Below are 25,025 nucleotides of genomic sequence, written 5' to 3'. Positions count from 1 at the left end.
AACCCTCCTCCCTGCACCATCGTCTCATCCACGCATTGAGACTCTGGAGCTCTGCCTGTCTCTTGGGCCCTGCACGTGGAACAGGTAGCATTTCAGTAAATGCTACCCTAGAGGATCTGGATTTGAGCTTTCTACCTAAGAGCCTAAATTTGGCTTCCAGAACCTCTCTCCTACATTTTCCTATGTCATTGGTACCCACATGTACCAAGACAGCGGACTCCTCCCCAGCACTATCTAAAATCCTATCTAGGTGACGCGTGAGGTCCGCCACCTTCGCACCAGGCAGGCAAGTCACCAGGCGATCCTCACGTCCACCAGCCACCCAGCTATCTATATGCCTAATGATCGAATCACCAACTACCATTTAGATGGCAACACCAGTAATTGGGAAGTGAAGCCAGTGTTGGGCAGGCGGTCTGTGCCCTGATCGTGGCTGGACAGATTCAGCTTCCATAACTGGAGAGCAAGGCCAGTGCTGGGCAGACTTCTATGGTCTGTGCCCTGAAAATGACAAATCAAGATCAAGTAAATGTATCACACCATATACTGTGAGTTTCAGCGTGCTTGTCTGACATTGCTGTCTGGATGTCTCAACACCACCTGAAATTAAATATGACCAAAACTGAGCTTCTCATTTTCCCCCCCAAACCCACCTCTCCGCTCCCCCCCCCCCCCCCCCCCCCCCCCCCCGTTTTCTATTTCTGTTGATGGCTCTCTCATTCTCCCTGTCTCCTCAGCTCGAAACCTTGGGGTCATCTTTGACTCTTCTCTCTCCTTCTCTGCTCATATCCAGCAGATTGCCAAGACCTGTCGTTTCTTTCTTTACAACATCCGTAAAATCCGCCCCTTTCTTTCCGAGCACTCTACCAAAACCCTCATCCACACCCTTGTCACCTCTCGCTTAGACTACTGCAATCTGCTTCTTGCTGGCCTCTCACTTAGTCACCTCTCCCCTCTCCAATCGGTTCAAAACTCTGCTGCCCGTCTCGTCTTCCGCCAGGGTCACTTTACTCATACTACCCCTCTCCTCAAGTCCCTTCACTGGCTCCCTATCCGTTTTCGCATCCTGTTCAAACTTCTACTAACCTATAAATGTACTCACTCTACTGCTCCCCAGTATCTCTCCACACTTGTCCTTCCCTACACCCCTTCCCGTGCACTCCGCTCCATGGATAAATCCTTCTTATCTGTTCCCTTCTCCACTACTGCCAACTCCAGATTTCTCGCCTTCTGTCTCGCTGCACCCTACGCCTGGAATAAACTTCCTGAGCCCCTACGTCTTGCCCCATCCTTGGCCACCTTTAAATCTAGACTGAAAGCCCACTTCTTTAACATTGCTTTTGACTCGTAACCACTTGTAACCACTTGCCTCCACCTACCCTCCTCTCTTCCTTCCCGTTCACATTAATTGATTTGATTTGCTTACTTTATTTTTTTTTGTCTATTAGATTGTAAGCTCTTTGAGCAGGGACTGTCTTTCTTCTGTTTGTGCAGCACTGCGTACGCCTTGTAGTGCTTTAGAAATGCTAAATAGTAGTAGTAGTAGTAGAGTTTATCTTGTTGGGCAGACTGGATAAATTATAAAGGTCTTTATCTGCCGTCATCTACTATGTAACTATGCTATTTCACTAGAAGCAATTTTGCTTCTTCAATTCAAGCAGATACTTGACATTCTTTTGTGCTGTTTCTCAGATATTTAGATTCACAGATGTTTTTTAAATGTATGTATCTAATTGCATTATTTATACATGGTGTTTTCAGACTCCTGATGCAGGCTGCCAAGCTGAAACACAATGCCCATGTCAGGTCATTTTAAAAAAGGCTGATTTCACTTACATATTACTTTAGCGTGTTTTGACTCCAGTGTTTTGACCCCACTCCTTATTTATTTTTGGTTCCACATCCAGTGGCAACAGTTTCCACAGCTTAATTATGCACTGTATTAAAAAAGATTCTACAATTTTTTCTAAATCTGCTGTTCATTAGTTTCGTGGAGTGTCCTCTTATGTTATCTCTGATTTGTCCAAAACAAGGAGAAAACCAAACACTTCCCACAACTCACAACAAGACAATGCAGAGTAGAGGTGACCACAAAGAAAAAGTCTGTTCCAGGAACGTGCCATTTAAAAATCTTTAATGACAAATGCACAGTTTTCAAAATCCAATGCACTGGCTGTGTGGATAGACCCAAATTCTCAGATCTCAAAATCCAATATACATAGGGCCCTTTTATGAAGCCGCGTAAGCATCTATGTGCACCCAATTCATGCCAAAATGGAGTTACCGTCCGACTACTGAGTGGCTCTTGCGGTAATTTCATTTTTGGCTCGCATCCGATACGCACATCTGAAAAATATTTTTTATTTTCAGACACACTTAACGGACGTGCACCAAGTGGCATTTGACACGCGTAGGTCATTATCGCCCGGATTCTTTACCGCTAGGTCAATGGCTGGCGGTAAGGTCTCAGACCCAAAATGGATGCATGGCAATATTGATTTTGCCGCATGTCCATTTTTGGCAAAAAAGAGGCCTTTTTTTACAGGCGCACTAAAAAATGGATTGGCGTGCGCCCAAAACCCGCGCTTACAATACTGCAAGCCATTTTGCAGCATGCCTTTGTAAAAGGACCCCATACTGTAAGGATGGACCCAACACAGACCATGTTTTAGCTTACAAGCCTTTATCAGGAGTCCTCATAAAACAAACAGAGATAGAATAATAAGTTGCAGAATTCTAACTCCTAAGCCTTTCCACCTGAAACACATGCTTGCACAGACCCTGTGCTCACTCATAAACTGCTATTGCTCGAAGGTACATATAGAGGGATGGATGATATTGTCATTTAAAGAAGAGCATCAGCAAAATTGACCCAAAGAGATAGAGACAACAGAGCTTTGGATAGAAGAGAACAATGGGAGAAGGGAGAAAACCAAAATAGATGTTTAATATTTTCATGTGATTATCTCAGTGATATGAAGTGTTTCATGGAATCTTCCATCCAAACTAAATCCCACTTCAGTGAATGTTTAGGGATCCCTTCTGTAGACCACCCCACAAAATTCTACCTAGTGATATTGTGGAATGTCGATTTTCTCTCATGTTTCTTGCTCTCTGAGCTATATGGTCTGAAGCAAATACTATTTTAAAGGTTTTTTTGTTTGTTTTGTTTTTAAATAACATACACATGCAGGACTCAGTTTTTCATCTCTCCCTACATTCCTCCCCGGGAACTCTGTTCACTGGGTAAATCTCTCTTATCTGCACCCTTCTCCACGGCTAACTCCAGACTCCGTTCCTTTTATCTTGCTGTACCCTATGCCTGGAATAGACTTCCTGAGCCGGTATGTCAAGCTCCATCTCTGGCCGTCTTCAAATCTAAGCTAAAATCCCACCTTTTTGATGCTGTTTTTAACTCCTAACCCTTATTCACTTTGTTCAGAACCCTTATTTTATCATCCTCACTTTAACATTCCCTTATCTCTTGTTTGTCCTGTTTGTCCTAATTAGATTGTAAGCTCTGTCGAGCAGGGACTGTCTCTTCAAGTTCAAGTGTACAGCGCTGCGTACGTCTAATAGCGCTTTAGAAATTATAAGTAGTAGTAATTTTTAAAACCAAATTGCTTGCAAATTTCAAAAATACCAGAGATACCCACTGCACACTCATATCTAACAATGTACTAAATTGAGTTCCAAACACTGTTTGTTTGTTTGTTTTTTTTGGGGGGGGAAGTTAAGCTAGATTAGGGCAAAAAAAGTTGATACATTTTTTAAACTGGATGTTTCATGTACTTTTGTCATCGTCTGTCTCAGGCCACCCTACAGCTTGCGGATCTGGGTTTAGATCCTCAGTCCATGTTGCCTAGAACGGCAGAGTTGTGCTGTGGTGATGTTGCATTCAGGCCTGGGAAAGAAGAGAAAAATGTCTCTCAGCTTCCTGGTGACCCTACCAGTTAATTGTTGGAATGTTTGATCATTTCAATATTCTTCCATTGTTAACAGAATCTTAAGTTTTACCAGCTGTGCATTGCCTTGGGTGAATCTCTTCATAAAGCTGGTTAATAAATCACAATAAATGCATAAATAAATAAGTGCCTTGAAGAAGGTATCCTCTCAGCTCTCAGGCCTCTGAAGGACTCTTAAACCACCCTGGTATGTCTGGGAAGAAGATGCAGCAAAGACTGTTAGTGAGTGAGTAAAATAAAGGCTAAGACCACAAAAATGTACATGTAGAAACTTCTGGACTGATTTTTCTGAAATGTAGTATGCTGGGTGTGATTGAAACATTAGTTTCTCAGTCAGGTTTAAGGATAAATGAATTGGTTTTGGTAAAATATCAAGCACATGAAAGCTGAAGTTTGCCACCGTCTCGCTGCAGTAAGATTATATTGTAGCATTCATGAATAACACAGAACAGTCATTGTTTTTGCCTTCCTTAAGGCACTGTACAATAAAACTATAAAGGAGCTGTTCGTGTATGTATGTTTTCTGAAACCATTTAGAGTCTTTTAAATGTTCTTTTCTGTCACCAGCATGAAAATTTCCAGATTTGGTAACTGCACATTATTATACTCTGCTGTTCAGTGATGGGTGAGTATTTTAATGTGCTCTGGTGAAAATAATGAATTAATATATTACTGTAGCTCTTTTCTTTTCAAGAATGTACACACTGATCTTTTCTTTTAAACCCCCCTTTGGGGCTTAAAAAAGAGACTTTTATGGCTTTGGGAACTTAACAAAGAGATTAGTTATATTTCAAAACAAATTAATGCTGCCAATTTTTCTCTATAACTTCTGCTCTACAATAGGGAAAGGAGATGAAACTTCATATACCTTATTTCTGAAGTTATGATCAAAGTATTTTCATATTATATACAGGCACTTATTTTGCACCTGGGGCAATGGAGGGTTAAGTGACTTCCTCAGAGTCACAAGGAGCTGCAGTGATGATCAAACCCAGTCCTCCTTGTTTTTAGGGTAATGCATTAACAATTAGGCTATTCCTCCACTCTGTTTATGGATAGGAAGTTCAAATAAGTAGATATTAAATACATAAGTAATGCCATACTGGGAAAAGACCAAAGGTCCATCGAACCCAGCATCCTGTCCCTGACAGCGGCCAATCCAGGTCAAGGGCACATGGCAAGCTACCCAAACGTACAAACATTTTATACAAGTTATTCCCAAAATTGTGGATTTTTCCCAACTCCATTTAGTAGCGGTCTATGGACTTGTCCTTTAGGAAACCGTCCAAACCTTTTTTAAACTCTGCCAAGCTAACTGCCTTCACTACGTTCTCCGGCAACGAATTCCAGAGTTTAATTACGCGCTGGGTGAAGAAAAATTTTCTCCAATTTGTTTTAAATTTACTACACTGTAGTTTCATCGCATGCCCCCTAGTCCTAGTATTTTTGGAAAGCATGAACATACGCTTCACATCCACCTGTTCCACTCCACTCATTATTTTATATACCTCTATCATGTCTCCCCTCAGCCGTCTCTTCTCCAAGCTGAAAAGCCCTAGCCTCCTTAGTCTTTCTTCATAATAAATAAATAAAATTGTAGCAGGACACCACCACCTATGGTCAAACAGAGGAATATTCTGGGTCCGTGCTCCATAGCTGACCATGTTTGTTTTGTAAATGTATGAAGGATAGGCCTGCCTGTCAGCTTAATGACAGGGTATGTGTTTCCTTCTATGATTTTGGAGGGAAAAATAAAAGGCTCTGTTTCCAAGATTGTGAGGTCTTCTTTCATCCAAGGGATTTTCAGAAAGCAGAACAGGCTATAGATGCCCAAAGTTGGTGTGGGTGGCAGGGGTAGAAGCACAGTTTGGAAGGTTGCCACCTTGATGACTGGCTCACCAGCTTTGATTGCTGCCATGAGACAACTAGGCTCAAGCCAAGTTTATCAAAAAGATAAGAGGGTGGATAAAATCCAAAGGAATGGAAGTTCAACTTGAAGCATCCAGGAACTAGCAAGCTTAGGGCTCAGAGAAGGAGTGTCCTGAGTCCAGCTGAGTGGGACCTGAGAAGCTCCAGTGTTGAGATGGAAGGAACTTGTCTCAATATCTAATATAATAAAACGCACCCTCAACGTTCTGAGGACAACGTTCTGAAGCCATCTGACGTCACTCCCAGGCTGAAGGGTTCGTGAATTCGTGGTATGAAACCTTCAAGCCAGCCAGCCGTCTCTGCCCCGCCCTCGCGTCAAACGTCATGACGTCGAGGGCGGAAAAAAAAAAAATCCGGCAGCGAAGCGTCAGGGAAGGAGGCGGCGCTCCTGACGTCTAGCCTTCCCTTCGCTGTGTCCCGCCTTCTTCTGACGTCAAGGATGACGTCAAAAGAAGGCGGAACACAGCGAAGGGAAAGCTAGACGTCGGGAGCACCGCCTCCTTCCCTGACGCTTCGCTGCCGGAACCGCCACGGAGGTAAATTTAAAAAGAAGAAAAAAAACAAAAAGGGATGTTGGGGGGAGAGAAGAGGGTGGCCAGTAAAGTAGAACAATGGGAGCGGGAGGGCAGGGGAGAAACGACAGCATGGATGCGAAGGGGGGGGGCATGGATGCGAAGGGGGGGGGGGAGAAGAGGGCGGGCCAGGCTGGGACATGGGAGAGAGAGGAGCATGGATGCGAGGGGGGTTAATGGAAGGGAGAGAGGGGACTTGCTGGAAAAGGATGAATGGAGGCGGCAGGGGACAGAGGAGCATGGATGGGCATGGATTGGGAGGGCAGGGCTCAGGGAGAGAGGGGACTTGCTGGAAAAGGATGAATGGAGGCGGCAGGGGACAGAGGAGCATGGATGGGCATGGATTGGGAGGGCAGGGCTCAGGGAGAGAGGGGAATTGCTGGATAGGGATGAATGGAGGGGCCAGGTGACAGAGGAGCATGGATGGGCATGGATTGGAAGGGCAGGACTCAGGGAGAGGGGAATTGCTGGATAGGGATGAATGGAGGGGACAGATGGGCATGGATGGATATGGATTGCAGGGCAGGGAGAGAGGGGAATTGCTGGATAGGGATGAATGGATGGGGCAGGGGACAGAGGAGCATGGATGGGCATGGATTGGGAGGGCAGGGCTCAGGGAGAGAGGGGAATTGCTGAATAGGGATGAATGGAGGGGACAGGTGACAGAGGAGCATGGATGGGCATGGATTGGGAGGGCAGGGCTCAGGGAGAGAGGAGAATTGCTGGAAAAGGATGAATGGAGGGGGCAGGGGACAGATGGGCATGGATTGGGAGGGCAGGGCTCACACTCTCTCTCTCATATACAATGTCTTTCTGACTCTCACTCTCACACACTCTGTCTCACACTGTATCACATTCACTCTCTATGTGCCACACAGTCACTCACACACTCACTTGGTCTCATACACTCACTCTCACAGAGAATCTGTGTCTCACACACACTCTCTCTCTCGCCCACACACACACACTCTCTCTCACACTGTGTCTCACATACACACTTGCACACACTCTCATTCTCACACACACACTCTCTCACAAACACACTCACACCCAGACTCACTCTCTCTCACACACTCACACTTTCACTCTGACTCTCAAACAGTCACTCTCACATACACTCTCCCAAACATACACACTCCAAGGAAAACCTTGCTAGCGCCCGTTTCATTTGTGTCAGAAACGGGCCTTTTTTACTAGTAGTATACTAATTGTCTATATTCTGTTATGATTATTTCACTCTGTACAATTTTAGTATTGTAAACTGCTCGTGTGGCTCAACGGGCAGTATAATAAATCCTAATAAACCTCAAATATTGTGTTCAATTCTGGTCACCACATCCAAAAAAAGATTTAGTGGAATTAGAAAAGGTGCAGAGAAGGGCAACGAAAATGGTAAAAGGGATGGGACGACTTCCCTATGAGGAAAGGATAAAGCGTATAGGGCTTTTTGGCTTGGAGAAAAGGCAGCTAAGGGGAGCTATGATAGAGGCCTATAAAATAATGAGTGGAGTTGAATGGGTAGACGTGAGGCGTCTGTTTACACTTTCCAAAAATACTAGGACTAGGGGGCATGTGATGAAGCTACAAAGTAATAAATATAAAATGAATCAGAGAAAACTTTTCTTCACTCAACGTGTAATTAAACTCTGGAATTCATTGCCAGAGAATGTGGTAAAGGCAGTTAGCTCAGCAGAGTTTAAAAAAGGTTTGGACGGCTTCCTAAAGGAAAAGTCCACAGACCATTACTAAATTGGACTTGGGGAAAATCCACTATTTCTGGGATAAGCAGTATAAAATGTTTTGTACTTTTTGGGGATCTTGCCAGGTATTTGTGACCTGGATTGACCACTGTTGGAAACAGGATGCTGGACTTTATGGACCTTTGGTCTGTCCAAGTATGGCAATACTTATGTACTTATGTATGTACTTATTGTTTTGATAAGGGTAATACTGGTAATCTGTAATACTATTAAGAGTCCAGGGAGGTCAGTTTTCTGTGCAGTGCTGTTGACACAGGAAATACAGCTCTGCCTTTCAGACCTGCAGGGGGGGGGGGGGGGGGGGGGGAGGGGAGGGGAGACCTCAGCATCACAGTTTCTAACTATACTGCTATACTAGTAGTGGATGAGCAGTGCAGAGACAAACTGTAGAACAGAGAGGATTAGACTGAAACAGGGTTCTCCCAGCTCCTGCCAAAAGTTTCTTTCATTTCTTCTGTGAAGTAAAGGCACCAGATAACTATGCAGCCACCACCAGACTGAATACATTTTTTTTCTTTAAAACTGCCTTGAACATCTGGCATCAGGCTGTTTTTCTTTCTTTTTACTGCCTGAGGTACCTCATACAACATACCAGAATCTATCCATAATTGCCTTGCTATTTTGCTATTGTCTACAATTTACCTTAAGTGTTTTATTTACTTGTTTTCTGCTTAATCTACCATTTTCCTTTCTTTAACCACCATTTTATATTGAACCTATCCCAATTTTTTTTCAGTTTGCTGATCAGCTACAAGTTAAAAATAATAAAGTTGTGTTTTGTTGTTGATGACTATCCGCAGTGTGTTGATTACTGGTTATACCAAAGGTTCCAGGGAACCAGGTAGAGTGCATTGTATATGCCAGAAGAAAATAACATGGAGAAATTAATCCTCTAGTCAAAAGTGTTTCAGCAATGGCTGGTTCTATGCCTGGTATTCAACATCCAGGACCTGAAACACTCAGTAGAAAGGAGCTCCAGGGGTTGATATAAGGAGTCTTGCCTCTGTTAAGAGGGTTTTTTCCTTGTGGGCGGATTGGGGACTAGCTACTTACAAACTATCAAGACATGAGGTATACATTTCCCAGATCTGACAAACAAAACAGAAAACTACCCACAAAAGAATTAGCAAGAAAAATTCCAAATACAGTAGACTTTGGAAAAAATAACAGCTATAGCAGCAAAATACGTCCAGCAACTAGCCCAAAATTAATCTGACCAGGAACAACACTGATGATTGTTTATTACAACATAGCTTTTAGTGATTTGATTTTGAAAGCTTGAATTATGGTTTGATCATATTTTTTATTTAAAAATATTTATATCCCTTCACAATCACCAATTCTAGCTGGGTTACACATGTTATTGTGAATTAACATTCTAAATAACAATAAACACCATATTGACCTGTATTACATCTGGTTATTATATATTACATATAGTTTTGATTATGTATATGATATGTAATTGTTTATTTGCATTGTTTTAGACTGACGTGTGTTATCCTTGATGAAGATGGCAGCCTAATGTGCCTGCATCAAGTTTATGATTATCTGTTTTATTAAGTTTAAAAATATACTATGAACTGCTGCCATCATTGTGAATGGTGTCCTTTTCTGGATTCACCTCTTTGCTGCCAAATAACTCATATCACCACTAAGCAGCCAAGCAGACTTGCAGATAACATGGTTCCTTCCTTGAGAAAGAATGTTCCTTGCATATACCAGTTAGCATAAACCTCCAAGCATTGATCCAAACCTGCTGTATCCTGCCACTGAATAAACTAGATCCCAAGCTGATGGCTCCCCATACATTGCAGGATTATATCATCTTGAGGTAGTAGCTCTCAACTTACCATGGTCTCCTTGCTGTTCTGGCTACTTTGCCTCTCCAGCATTATTTTGTCCACTACAGACTCTGCCTGGCAGCTTCTTGCCACTCCATTCATTGTCTGCCTTCTCCAACTTTTCAAAGAGCCTTTTCTTTCTATTTAAACCATTCCCTAATTTGTAGCAACACCCATCTTCTCACCCTACCTCTTATGGGCTGCTTCATAGTAATTTACATATGTATATTTTTTTGTGAGAAATTATTCTCTGAGACTTGCTGAGTATGCTTTACCCAGGGGGTCTTTTACTAAGCTGAGGTAGCGTTTTTAGCTCACACTAATGATTAGCACACACTAAACGCTAGAGACGCCCATAGGAATATATAGGCATCTCTAGCATTTAGCGCATGCTAATCATTAGTGTGCACTAAAAATGCTACTACAGCTTAGTAAAAGTCTCCCCCAGTGAGCACATCCCCCCAACAGCCACCACCACCAAGTACTGCCCCACCCCACCTTTTATGAGCTGCCTCTTAGGGCTAGATGCACTAAACTTAACAAGCCAGCAATGTGGTTTTTAAACTGGTTCTAGCCAGTTTAACGCGCAAGTAGTAAACCAGGACATGCACAAAAGGACATTGTCCTGTCATGGTAGCAGCTAATGAAAACGGAATGCAGATGAGCAAATTAGCATTATAAAATGTATAATTAGTATTATAATGAGATGCACTACCGTTTTCCGATTCCCTTACTGTGGAAAACCTAACGGGAGGTCTGCACCTCTCACTGAGGCTGCTGTGAGGGAATCGGAAGGAAAAAAAAAGAGAGGTTAACTGAGGGTGGGGGAAGAGAGAGAGAGAAATCCTGCAAGTAGGGTGAGAGAAGACAATTAACAGGGAAGCGAATGGAGCGAGGACAGGAGGATGAAGAGAGACCGCCCACTAGAGCCCTTTCCTTTCCCTCGGGTGGTCCTACAACCGGCTAGAGCTTTGCGCGTCGCAGGCAGGGAGAGAACGGTGGAAGCTATGAGAGAGGAGCGCTCGCCGGTCCTGTGCGGGCTGCACGAGGCGCAGCTCATGGGACTCTGCTCTCTACTCTGATTAGTGCCGGTATCAGCATCGGTGCAGGGAGCTGTGCCTAAGGAGGGCTTCGCACTCTCCACAACAGAAGATAAGCAGTGAGAACATCGGAAGTGTGAGCAATTTGGATTCTTTTTGTCTCTACCTTTCGGGCACTCTTGAGTTTGAAGAAAAGCCCATTCTGCTCATCAGGGACGTCCTTTTTTTTTGTTGTTGTTTTTTTGAGTGAAGGACGTCCATAAAGGACATCCTTGGCATGCGCAGAGCAGCCAGCATAACGCTTGGCTGCTCTGCAAATGCTCAGCTGGCCAACTGGCTTGGAAGGAAATTGCATGCAAATGAGCTAGCAGCGTGCAGCTCATTTGCATGTAATTTCCTTGATGCATGCCCGTTTCCTACCGATTCGCTAAGGAATCGGTAATGGAAGTGCTTTAACGTTTTTGTTAGTGCATCTACCCCTTAGTGATTCAGATATGTATTTCATTTCTTTTGTTGTAAATTCTACTGTAAACCTGTTGGCTAAATTGTACAGTTTCTTAATGGTTGCTATGTTTACTGCCAATTAATAGCTGTTGGCATGAAATAGTGGCACCCTGTAGTTATACTATAAAATCTATCCTTTCAAATCTGTTGACAGTGATATCTGGTTTCATTTTATTTTTCTTTATGAACATTGCTCAGCTCAAACTGCCCTTCTCCTATCCCCAGTCAAAGCCACATACACATATACACACACGATCACATGCAAAGAAGTTGGAAAGAATTATATGAGCCATGCTCCACATGCTTCCCATTTATTTATTTCTAAAGTGCTACATTGCATGCTATGGGATCACATCTAGCTTTGGTGTAGAGATTAGACAGTTGCACGGGAACAGAAATTTCACCCATCCCCACCTGAATCTAACTTATACCCACTTGTACCTGCTGAGACCCTTTCCATCCCTACCCACCCCCACAATTAATCCCCTCCATCCCCACCCACAGGAGTCAACACTATTATTTATTTGCTCGCAGCCCTCTCTCCCAATCCCAACAGCCTCCTGTATTTTTTTGGGATGGTATTGATTAGTCAACCAATGAGTGCTCCAAGCTTTCATCTAGTGTTCCAAGCTTCATTTTCGTGCTCCAACTGCCTCTCTCCATGTATTCAAAGCCTCATTCTGGTGCTCCCATTGCCTCTCTCAGGGGTCCTTTTACAAAGCCATGGTAAAAAGTGGCCTGCAGTAGTGTGGGCATGTCTTTTAGGCGCGAGCTGGTCATTTTTTACCACAGCTGGGAAAAAGGCAATTTTTAATGGGCCTGCACTAATATTAAAACTAGTACGCATCTATTTATGGCCTGAGCCCTTACCGCCACCCACTGACCTAACAGAGCTCATGTGCTACCCACACGGTAACCATGCAGTGTGAGCCAACGTGGGAATGCCCCCCCCCCCCCCCCCGGCAGACAACAGAAAATTATTTTGTACCATGGGATTCAGTTCACATCAAAATCAAAATTACTGCCAGGCGAACGAGCTACCCCAGCAATATTACCAATTGAGTGCACTCTACCCGCACATTAGCCCTCCCAAATCAATTTGGATTTGTGCACACATCTTGCTACATGCTATTCTATAAAACTGCATGCCCAAATCCCATAGCACACAACCAAAAAGGGTGTGTGGCTATGGGAGGGACATGGGTGGGTCAAAGGTGTTCAGGAAATGTGTGCATAGTGTTATAGAATACTAAACATATGTGCCCAAATTGGGCACCGGATATTACATCTGGTTTCTGTAGGCGTAAGTTCTAGCACTATTCTATAAAGGACGCTCAACCCAAAACACTCATTATAGAATAGCACTGGGTGCTGAGTTTTTTTTTCCAGCATCCAAATTTGGGTGCCATTTACTGAATCTGGTCCTCTGTGTCCATAAAAACTCCCCCAACTATGATTGCAGAGCAGAACTAGAATGCTTCCCCTTATTACTCATTATACAAAAAAAATATTTGAATTCTGGTGCACCTCAGAAAGACGCAATCTCCCTCCACTGCCACTCACTTTACCAAAAATCACACTCAACACTTCCATAACAAACTTGCCATACCTAATCAGCATCATCTTCAAGTACTAATAGCCACAAGCCTACTTACAAGAAAAGGTACCACTATGTCGCAGATTGGAAAATCAAACACATTGGACTGCTACAGATCACTGTACATAAATTATAGACTAACAAGATACTTCCTGGGACGGCTTGACCATTAGGCACTGTAGCCAGTCACATAGGAAACAACTTTGGGGGAAGAGGAAGAGATCAGCTGCAGTCAAATCAAAAACAACTGGGTCAACATATGTTGAATCTTTGCAGACAGTAAATTTCTTTTAGATGCAAGCTGAGGCATTTACATCATTCATGTATATTCAGCACCAGATCTAGATCCAGACATGCCCTTGAGTCAGAGTTGACCACACCCCACCCCCTTCCCTTGTGCTATTCTTTGAATGGTACAGGAGTGGTTTGCCATCGACATATCCTGAGGCATGGAGAGTCAAGTGACTTGACCAAGGCACATTCAGCACCACTCTCCCCTAATTTTATAAACTTGAATGCACAATTTTACACTTTGGGCTAGATTCTATATATGGCACCTGAAAAATCCGCATGTTAAAAAATATACCTAGGCATATTCTTTAAAGTACACCTAAATGTTATAGAATCGGCTTAAAACTCCATGTGGTAAATAGAATACGCGAATGCCTCTCCATGTGACCAAATTTGGTCGCATCCATTTAGGTCATGCTTTATTTAACCTAAAACCTGATCCTAAATTAGGTGCAGAGCGGGTGTATTCTATAATAATGTGCATAGATGCCCGGGAGGGAAAGGTTAGGACAGCTGTTGTACTTGGTGATTCGATCATTAGGCATATAGATAGCTGGGTGGCTGGTGGACGTGAGGATCGCCTGGTGACTTGCCTGCCTGGTGCGAAGGTGGCGGACCTCACGCGTCACCTAGATAGGATTTTATATAGTGCTGGGGAGGAGACGGCTGTCTTGGTACATGTGGGTACTAATGACATAGGAAAATGTGGGAGAGAGGTTCTGGAAGCAAAATTTAGGCTCTTAGGTAGAAAGCTGAAATCCAGATCCTCCAGGGTAGCATTTTCTGAAATGCTACCTGTGCCACGCGCAGGGCCCAAGAGACAGGCAGAGCTCCAGAGTCTCAATGCGTGGATGAGACGATGGTGCAGGGAGGAGGGCTTTAGATTTGTTAGGAACTGGGCAACATTCTGGGGAAGGGGGAGCCTATTCCGAAAGGATGGGCTCCATCTTAACCAGAGTGGAACCAGGCTGCTGGCATCGGCGTTTAAGAAGGAGATAGAGCAGCTTTTAAACTAGAAATGGGGGGAAGGCCGACAGTCGCTCAAAAGAGCATGGTTCGGGATAAGGTATCTTTCAAAGATATCACCATAACAGGGAAGATAGAGTATCCTGATAGTGAGGTTGCAAAAGAGATTGTAGTAGATCGGGTATCTTTAAATAACAATAAAAATCAGACAAAAGATTGCCAATTAATACTGTCAAGTACTAAGCATGATGTACTTAGGAACAACAAACATAGTTTGAAATGTCTATATGCGAATGCCAGGAGCCTAAGAAATAAGATGGGGGAGTTGGAATATATTGCACTAAATGAAAAATTAGATATAATAGGCATCTCTGAGACCTGGTGGAAGGAGGATAACCAGTGGGACACTGTCATACCGGGGTACAAATTATATCGTAGTGATAGGGTGAATCGGATTGGTGGAGGGGTAGCATTGTATATTAACGAGAGCCTTGAATCAAATAGATTGAAAATTCTGCAGGAAACAAAACACTCCTTGGAATCACTGTGGATTGAAATTCCATGTGCAAAGGGGAAAAGGATAGTGATAGGAGTGTACTACCGTCCGCCTGGCCAGGACGAACAGACGGATGCGGAAATGTTAAAGGAAATCAGGGACGCAAACAAACTGGGCAACACAATAATAATGGGGGATTTCAATTACCCGCATATAGACTGGGTTAATGTAACATCTGTACACGCAAGGGACATAAGATTTCTTGATGAAATCAAGGACAGCTTCATGGAACAGCTAGTTCAGGAGCCGACAAGAGAAGGAAAAATACTAGACTTAGTCCTTAGTGGTGCTCATGATCTAGTGCAGGGGGTAACGATACGAGGGCCGCTTGATAACAGTGATCATAATATGATCGGTTTTGATATTGGCATTGAAGGAAGTGAAACTAGGAAATCAAGTACGCTAGCGTTTAACTATAGAAAAGGTGATTACGACAAAATGAGAAAAATGGTGAAAAAAAGACTGAAAGGAGCAGCTCGCAGAGTAAAAAACTTGCATCAGGCGTGGATGCTGTTTAAAAACACCATCCTGGAGGTTCAGGACAAATATATTCCACGTATTAGAAAAAAGGGAAAAAAGACTAAACGTCAGCCGGCGTGGCTAAACAGTAAGATAAAGGAAATCATTAGAGCCAAAAAACAATCCTTCAGAAAGTGGAGAAGAGAACCAACTGAAAGTAACAGGATAGATCATAAGGAATGCCAAGCCAAATGCAAAGCGGAGATAAGGAGGGCAAAAAAGGACTTTGAGAAGAAATTAGCGTTGGAAGCAAAAATACATAGTAAAAATTTTTTTAGATACATTAAAAGCAGGAAACCGGCCAAAGAGTCGGTTGGGCCGCTGGACGAAAATGGTGTTAAAGGGGCGATCAAGGAGGACAAAGCCGTAGCGGAGAAATTAAATGAATTCTTTGCTTCGGTCTTCACCGAGGAGGATTTGGGGGGGACACCGGTGCCGGAAAGAATATTTGAAGCGGGGGAGTCGGAGAAACTAAACAAATTCTCTGTAACCTTGGAGGATGTAATGGGTCAGTTCAGCAAGCTGAAGAGTACTAAATCACCGGGACCTGATGGTATTCATCCCAGAGTATTAATAGAACTAAAAAATGAACTTGCGGAGCTACTGTTAGAAATATGCAATCTGTCCCTAAAATCGAGTGTAGTACCGGAAGACTGGAGGGTAGCCAATGTTACTCCGATTTTTAAGAAGGGTTCCAGAGGAGATCCGGGAAATTATAGACCGGTGAGTCTGACGTCGGTGCCGGGCAAGATGGTGGAGGCTATTATTAAGAATAAAATTGCAGAGCATATACAAAAACATGGACTGATGAGACAAAGTCAGCACGGATTTAGTGAAGGGAAGTCTTGCCTCACCAATCTAATGCATTTTTTTGAGGGGGTAAGCAAACATGTGGACAATGGGGAGCCGGTTGATATTGTATATCTGGATTTTCAGAAGGCGTTTGACAAAGTGCCGCACGAAAGACTCCTGAAGAAATTGCAGAGTCATGGAATCGGAGGTAGGGTATTATTATGGATTAAGAACTGGTTGAAAGATAGGAAGCAGAGAGTAGGATTGCGTGGCCAGTATTCTCAGTGGAGGAGGGTAGTTAGTGGGGTCCCGCAGGGGTCTGTGCTGGGTCCGTTGCTTTTTAATGTATTTATAAATGACCTAGAGATGGGAATAACTAGTGAGGTAATTAAATTCGCCGATGACACAAAATTATTCAGGGTCGTCAAGTCGCAGGAGGAATGTGAACGATTACAGGAGGACCTTGCGAGACTGGGAGAATGGGCGTGCAAGTGGCAGATGAAGTTCAATGTTGACAAGTGCAAAGTGATGCATGTGGGTAAGAGGAACCCGAATTATAGCTACGTCTTGCAAGGTTCCGCGTTAGGAGTTACGGATCAAGAAAGGGATCTGGGTGTCGTCGTCGATGATACGCTGAAACCTTCTGCTCAGTGTGCTGCTGCGGCTAGGAAAGCGAATAGAATGTTGGGTGTTATTAGGAAGGGTATGGAGTCCAGGTGTGCGGATGTTATAATGCCGTTGTATCGCTCCATGGTGCGACCGCACCTGGAGTATTGTGTTCAGTACTGGTCTCCGTATCTCAAAAAAGATATAGTAGAATTGGAAAAGGTACAGCGAAGGGCGACGAAAATGATAGTGGGGATGGGACGACTTTCCTATGAAGAGAGGCTGAGAAGGCTAGGGCTTTTCAGCTTGGAGAAGAGACGGCTGAGGGGAGATATGATAGAAGTGTATAAAATAATGAGTGGAATGGATCGGGTGGATGTGAAGCGACTGTTCACGCTATCCAAAAATACTAGGACTAGAGGGCATGAGTTGAAGCTACAGTGTGATAAATTTAAAACGAATCGGAGAAAATTTTTCTTCACCCAACGTGTAATTAGACTCTGGAATTCGTTGCCGGAGAACGTGGTACGGGCGGTTAGCTTGACGGAGTTTAAAAAGGGGTTAGATAGATTCCTAAAGGACAAGTCCATAGACCGCTATTAAATGGACTTGGAAAAATTCCGCATTTTTAGGTATAACTTGTCTGGAATGTTTTTACGTTTGGGGAGCGTGCCAGGTGCCCTTGACCTGGATTGGCCACTGTCGGTGACAGGATGCTGGGCTAGATGGACCTTTGGTCTTTCCCAGTATGGCACTACTTATGTACTTATGTACTTATGTACTTATGAAACACCCATGACCCACCCATTCCATGTCCATAACCACATCTTTTCAACTATGCAACTTGGAATTTATGCACATCACATTACAGAATACACTTAGTGAGTTGTGCGTGTAAAACTTAATGCCAATTAGTACTGATAATTGCTTGTTAACAAAGTACTTTCCATACCTCTGCTATATGGATAACAGCTGAATATTGCTGCTGTATATATAGCTTAGAGGTCATATGTATATTCAGTAAATTGTTTATGCTGGCCTCCCTAATATGTCCTTGAAATGTCTTCAGATGCTTCAGAACATTGCCATCTGCTTGCTAGGTAATGCTCGTCAACGTGATCATATCACTCCTCTTTTGGAAGGCTTGCTGCATCATGCCTGCGCCTACCATGCCTTCTGCTACAGCCCCATCTGGCCCGCAGCCCACGGTGCAGCCTCCGGCACCGGTGTCGCTCGTGGCCCCGGTGCTGACTGCCACCCAGGCCGGTTCTCCTTCAACGTCGGGCACAAAACTGCTAACTGGTGCCAAGTAACACTACTTAGGGCCAATTATTGCTTTTTGCCATCAATTCTAGGCTCATTAAGTTACATATGCAATTGGTCTTATTCTATAACTTCCGCACACAACCTGGTGCATTAAGCGTAAATTTAGGCACAAAGGTTTATAGAATTTGGAGGATTATGTATATATATTCAAAAAAGGGTTTAATATTTGCTTAGTAACATAGTCAATGATGGCATAAATACATAAATACATAAATATTGCCATACTGGGAAAGACCAAAGGTCCGTCAAGCCCAGCATCCTGTTTCCAACAGTGGCCAATCCAGATCACAAATATCTGGCAAGATCCCAAAAAAGTACAAAACATTTTATACTGCTTATCCCAGAAATAGTGGATTTTCCCCAAGTCCATTTAATAACGGTCTATGGACTTTTCCTTTAGGAAGCCGTCCAAACCTTTTTTAAACTCCGCAAAACTAACCGCCTTTACCACATTCTCTGGCAACGATTTCCAGAGTTTAATTACATGTTGAGTGAAGAAACATTTTCTACGATTTGTTTTAAATTGTAGCTTCATCGCATGCCCTCTAGTCCTAGTATCTTTGGAAAGCGTGAACAGACGCTTTCCAAATAAACATCCACATGGTCCATCCAGTGTGCTCAGAAAGGTGGCCATGTAGGTTATCCACTTCTATATTCCTCTTTGTGAGTTAGCTATGTTTTACTTTGAATGGAAATACTCTTATATTGTTATTCCATCCTCTTCTCATATATATTTAACAATTTTATATCTACTTTGCTTTTTAAATAATCGCTCTTGGAGGGGTGGTTTGGGTTTTCATGGTGGTTGAGTTTAATGATCAAATTTCCAGAAAGGAAAGGTGGTGCTAGGGACCTGAAAGTTAATTAAGAGGAGCACAATGCAGGAGGTTATACTACAGCACTTAACACCCTTAATACCGGCCCTGAATATGTCACCTCAGTCAGATGTACACAGAACATAGACAAACTCTCACCAAACACAGACCACAAATTAGAACAAGAAATATGCAAAGACTAAAATGGGAATTACAAGAAACCAGTACGACACAGAAGAAACTGAAATAAATTTCTGTCAAAAGTGTGCAGCATGCAATAGCAGAGAAGTACATTTCCTCAAACTCATAGAACATAGATGATTTCCCACAAAATATGAACAAGAAAAACTGTGTTTAATCCTGGGGGAAACAGAAACAGCTATAGCTCAACCAATGTTTTGCTCCACAGAGTCTCAGAAACTAGGGGACCTGGGAGTCAGGGAGGAGGCCATTTTGTTTGGCCCCCACCAACCACAAAAGTGTTTCATTGCCCCTGAACAGCAGATATAGCAGCAAATTATATGATATCATACCACCTGGGCAGAAAAGTATTCCAACCAGAGACAGCACTAAATGACACCAGAATCTGAACATTTCCCTTGCCCTTTTTCTCTTTGTTTTTGTAATTTTATTGTTAGTAGTATATATTTTTTTCCTTTTTATTTTCTAACTACTTTATGTATTACTTTGGTAATATTTGCAAATTGTCATCCCCAAAATATTATTATTATTATTAGCATTTGTAAAGCGCTACCAGACGCACGCAGCGCTGAACACCTGTATTTCTTAATTCCCATGTGAACTCTAGCCAGTATCAGAATGGGCCACCTGACTACTTTATTACCATACTAATATAATAGCCTTGCTGACCAATAAAAAGTGACAAACCTGAGTGTGTCATGTTGGTGTGCTGGGAGATTTTCTTTCTTCCCCACTTCAAAAAAAAGGCAAACAGCCTAAAACTGGAGAAATGACCTAAGGTTTTTCCTCTTCAGAGAAGGTGTCACCTTGACTGCAGCTGCTAAAGCAATGAGTTTGGTATGTCAGGAAGTATGTTCTAAAGTCACTTCTCCGTGGCAGCCTCGGCAGATACTACACACTTCCTGAAATGCAAACATGCAAGTAAAAATGAGTATCTGAAAATAAAATTAGTATCAGGAAGGCTCCTTCAGATTGATTGCCCAGTTTTAGGCAGTAGTAAAGAGATGCGGGAAATGGAAGTAGAATTTCTCAACATAAATGCACCTTCTTAATACATATGCAGGACAGAGGTTTTGGTTAGGGCTGCATTTCTGAAGTAGGCTGTGAAAATCGTAAGACTGTTTATAGCTATTCTGCATGCTGTTTTAGATTCTTTAATTTGTAATTTTTCAGTTTGTATTTACTATTTCTTATCTTTTTATTCTTTATGTTTTAGAGCTGTATTTTGATTAAAATTCACAATCGAGATTAATCGCACAGTCATGCGATTAACAATGCTATTTATTTTTGTTCCCATTGTCAGGGCCGGCCCTGGGTTTCTAGCGCCCTCCTGCAGTCTATTAGTCGGCTCTGCCCCCACAGTAGACACACCCCTTTTACCAGCCATGGCATCATTGAAAATATTACACCAGTATAGAAGAAAAATAACAGCACACAGACCAGGAATTAGGACAACAGACAGTCTTGCCAACTCTGAAAAACAAGGGGGGCAGACTCAAGAAAAATGTCAGGAAGTATTTTTTCACGGAGAGAGTAGTGGATGCTTGGAGAATTCCTTTATTAAATAAAACGGAAAAACACTATTCAAGACATTGCATCATGCCGTTGTAAAACCAGCCCCACTACACTTTTATACAAAAAATACAAAACCTACAAAACCCGTCCCCCCCAAATCCCCCCACACCATACATTCAAATCAACTTCAAGCGTACATGCTTCCACCAAACCCCAAAATTATGTACCCCCCCCCCCCCCCCCCCCACCGTTTCCAAGGGGGCCAATTCCTGGACGGCTCGGACAACGTCCCAGGAAACCTGCTCAGCAGACCTGCACTCCTGGCACATAGACACCCCGCATCGAGCCACCCACAGGCAGTGCCTGATAATAACTGATATGAGGAAGGCGGTACCTGGCTCCAGCCGCCCCGTCCCCTGCTGTCTCCCGTACACCCAGTCTGCTTAGGTGTAGGACGTGAAGCTGGGGATGGCCAACAAGGCGGCCACTCTTCCACAAACTGCTCTGGAGAATGGACACTCCATAAGGAAGTGGTCCATCATCTCCAGCTGACCAGCACACTCCCCCCTCGGGCAGTTTCGGTCCTGCATGCTTCGGTGCATATTTGCCCTAACATACAATTTACCGTGAAGGGACAGCCAGGCAATGTCCCTATACTTGTTCGGGAGTCGTCTAGATGAAATAAAGCACAGGCCCTGCCTCAGCACGGGCCCTGGAGCATCCCTAAGAGTCAGGGGAGATGAGAAATGCTGGGAGCAAACCCGGTCCACCCAGCTCTCCCTCTGCCCTGATTTCCTCCCATGTAATGTCCCACAACTGGACCAGCTTTACTAAGGATTTGTAGTAGCCTACCCCCTCAGGGAAACCCTTCCGCAACCTCCCCACCTCTCTCCCCCCCCCCCTACAAAAGGGCCCCAAAATCCCTCCCACCACTGTACAACACTTTGTGCCCACCCTGGGGCCTCTGGCCCTCCTCCCCGCCCAAGGTTAAACTGGATGAACAGGGAGGAGAATAGCAAGACAGGGTTTACCATCCCCACCCCTCCTTCCTCCCTCGAACGGTAAGTAATATTGCGTTTTACCGGGTTCATCCTGTTGCCCCACAAAAGTTGAAAAAACACGCTGTACAATGAAGTGAAACAGCATTCCGGCAAAAGGCAGATGTAACTCAAGAAGAGAAACATGGGGATTATCTGGGTCTTCAACAACCGGACCCTGTCTGCCATGGACATCCGCCACCCCTTCCAACAATCCACCTTTTCCCTTGCCTCCGATATCTTTTGCTCCCAACTCTCCCGCCCGTAATCCCCCCCCCCAAAAAAAATACACTCCCAACACCCGCATTCTTTCAATCCCTGCAGGAAACCCGCCCCCTAGGTTAAATCGCCGTTCCTCTGGACCCACCCACAAGCTAGTACACTTACCCAGGTTTACCCGTGACCCCAATGCCTTGGAATATTCTTCAAGGGTCTCCCGTAGCATCCTCCCCTCCCTCTGGTCTGCCACCCAAACGGTGACATCGTCTGCATAAGTGATGACTCTCAATACGTTCCCTTTGCCAACCTCTACCCCTCTGAGCCCTCCCTCCCCCTCCCTCCCAGCCTCCGCACCAGGGGATCTATGGCGAAAGCATACAGCAGGGGGCTCAATGGGCACCCCTGCCATACCCCTGCCGTGACCCCCACCTCCGCCCCCCTCCATCCATTCACCAGAGGAAAACATCGCGCCCCAGCATACAACAGTTGCAGTTGTGCGATCCACTCCCCCGGGAAGCCATAGTGATCCAGGACCTTCCACAAGAACCCCCACTGCACTCGGTCGAAAGCCTTGTCCTGGTCCAAGGCCACGACCAACCTACCATCTCCCACCCGGCTATGTTCCAAGCCCTCCCTCACCCAGGCTACTGCCTCCAGCACCCCCCTTCCTGGGACCCCACACCTCTGCGGGACTGCCAGCACTTCACCGGAGACCTTCCTCATGCGAGCATGAAGCATGTGGGCGAAGATCTTCCGGTCGCTGTTCAATAGTGCTATTGGTCGCCAGTTCGCCACGTCTTGAGGATCCTTGCCTTTGCTAAGGAGGACCAATGCTGATCCTCCCATAGACTACGGCAAGGATCCCCCTGTTCGCGCCTCCTCCCAGAGTTCCAGCAAGAGCGGCGCCAGCTGATCCCTGAACAGTTGGTAAAACTCCGCTGGAAGTCCGTCCGGCCCCAGCGCTGTTCTGCGCCACTAAGCCCCAATGGCCTCCTCCACCACACCCAGCGTCCACGGCTGCGTGAAGACCTGAAGATGGGGCCCCCAGTTACCCACCCCCGGGGTCCCCTCAATGTATCTTCCCATGGCCTCTGTCCCCAACTGTAGGTCTGAGAAAACCCGCCCAAAATGCATCCCCACCACCCGCAAAATACCTTCCCTGGACTCTTGGAGCACCCCCCCCCCCCATCCCTAAACCCCACCACCACCCTCCTCTCCCTTCGTTCCTTGCAGCAGTCATACGGGTCCGGACCAAGCAGCTTCCCGAAGTCCCACTCGTAGACGAGGGAAGAGTACCAGTTGTACTGTACTCTTTCAACCTCCTGCTGCAGTACCTCAATATCCTCCCTCCTCCCCCCCCCCCCCCCCCCCCCGGGAAATTAGATTATCCCGTCGCTTTCTCAGGGCGATCCCCAACCGGGTGGCCTCCCTTCCCTGCTGCCTTGCCTGATGGAGAAAAAACCCTCTGGTGCGGTGTTTCAGTACTTCCCACCAGTCCCTGAGGGAAGGAAAGACACCCTGAATGGACACCTGGTCTGCTAGGAATTCCAGGAACTCCTGGTGCAACACCCCCTCCTTCAACCATTTGAGATTCAATCTCCTCAACCCTTTCCCTAGCTTGCACGCCCCCCCTCCCCCCAACTCTATCATCACCATCCTGTGGTCAGAGAAATCTACTTCCACCACCCTAGGTGCCTGCCTACATGCCCCTTCCCGAACTATAAACCGGTCAATTCTGCTCCTACAGGTGCCCCGTGAAAAGGTGAAACCCTGATTTCCACCACCAAGTGCGATATGTACATCCACCAGCCCTGCTCCTTTCATAATCCCCGCTAGTCGAACCCCATCATAACGTACTTGTGTTGCCCACTCCCCACTATCCTCTTTCCGTAAGATAGTGTTGAAGTCTCCTCCCCACACCAACTGCCTTGAAGTGTATAGGTAAGGTTTAATTTTGTTGAACAATGCAGACCTACCCTGTTTGCTTTGCGGTCCATACACATTAATCACCCGCAAGGCCACCCCCCCCGCAATATTACGTCCAACACCAAACACCTACCAATACCCAGCTCCACCACCCTCTGAATCTCTATTTTATTGGTCTTAAAGAGGATGCCTATCCCCCCATACCTCTTCCCGGCCAGACCCCAGATAGAGGGTCCCCATCTCCAGGCCCTCTTTGCCCGCCAGATGTCCTCCAGCGTCTGCAACCGGGTCTCCTGGAGGAGGAAACAGTCCGCCACCACAGCAGAGAGGCCATCAAATGCCAAGCTTCTTGCCCTCTGGGAGGCGACACTAGCCACATTAAGTGTGGCGAACACCAATAGCAGTCCCGCCATCAGTCCTCGCTACCACACCCCCCGCCTTCCTGGCTGCCTTCCCTCCTCTCCACACCATCATCCGCGGTCCCTTCCCCTCCACCCCCTTCTTCCACCTCCGCCCAATCCCGGACCCCTAGCTTAAACATCACTCCCCCCACCCTTGCTTTCTTCCTCCCTATCTTCTTTTTCTCTTCACCCACCTCCCTCCCTCCCTGGGGATCATCAACCGACCTGCCCCCCTCCTCTCCCCCCTCTTCCACCCCTACTACCTCCTCTTCTTCCACCCTTCCCATCAATCCCGCCTCTGACCCTTCCTCCCTCCCCTCACGGGCCTGCATTACTACATCCTTTCTTACCTTCCTTTCCTCTCCCGCCCTCCCTGCATCAGCCGTCGCCTTCCCCGATCCACCCACCTCCCCCCTACCCTTCCCCCCTCTCTATCCCTCAAAACCCTCCCCCACTTTTTCTCCTTCCTCTTACCCGCTGTTCCCCTCACTCCTTCTCCCCTACCTCCCAACCCGTCCTGCCGGCTACCCCCATCCTCTACCTCCTCACCAGCCAGTTCCTCAACCCCTCCCTCCTCTTCCAAACCCCTGAATCTATTCCCTACTTCTATCCCCATTCCCACCCCCCCTCCCCCTTTCCTCTCC

At 45.3% G+C, this 25,025-nt stretch overlaps 1 protein-coding gene across 1 annotated transcript in view; it reads right to left on the bottom strand.

The window, feature by feature from the left end:
• Positions 1-20,011, bottom strand: part of BANK1 (B cell scaffold protein with ankyrin repeats 1) — a 561,218-nt gene extending 541,207 nt beyond the window's left edge. Inside the window, exon 1 of the mRNA XM_030190750.1 lies at positions 19,971-20,011. Within this exon, the coding sequence (XP_030046610.1) occupies positions 19,971-19,983 (13 nt within the window). The 5' untranslated portion in view covers positions 19,984-20,011. The remainder of the gene's footprint in view (positions 1-19,970) is intronic.
• Positions 20,012-25,025: the final 5,014 nt, after the last annotated feature.

The sequence above is a fragment of the Microcaecilia unicolor genome, chromosome 2 (genome assembly GCF_901765095.1).
Source record: "Microcaecilia unicolor chromosome 2, aMicUni1.1, whole genome shotgun sequence".
Taxonomy (NCBI): domain Eukaryota; kingdom Metazoa; phylum Chordata; class Amphibia; order Gymnophiona; family Siphonopidae; genus Microcaecilia; species Microcaecilia unicolor.
This window is presented reverse-complemented; position numbering and strand designations above follow the sequence as displayed.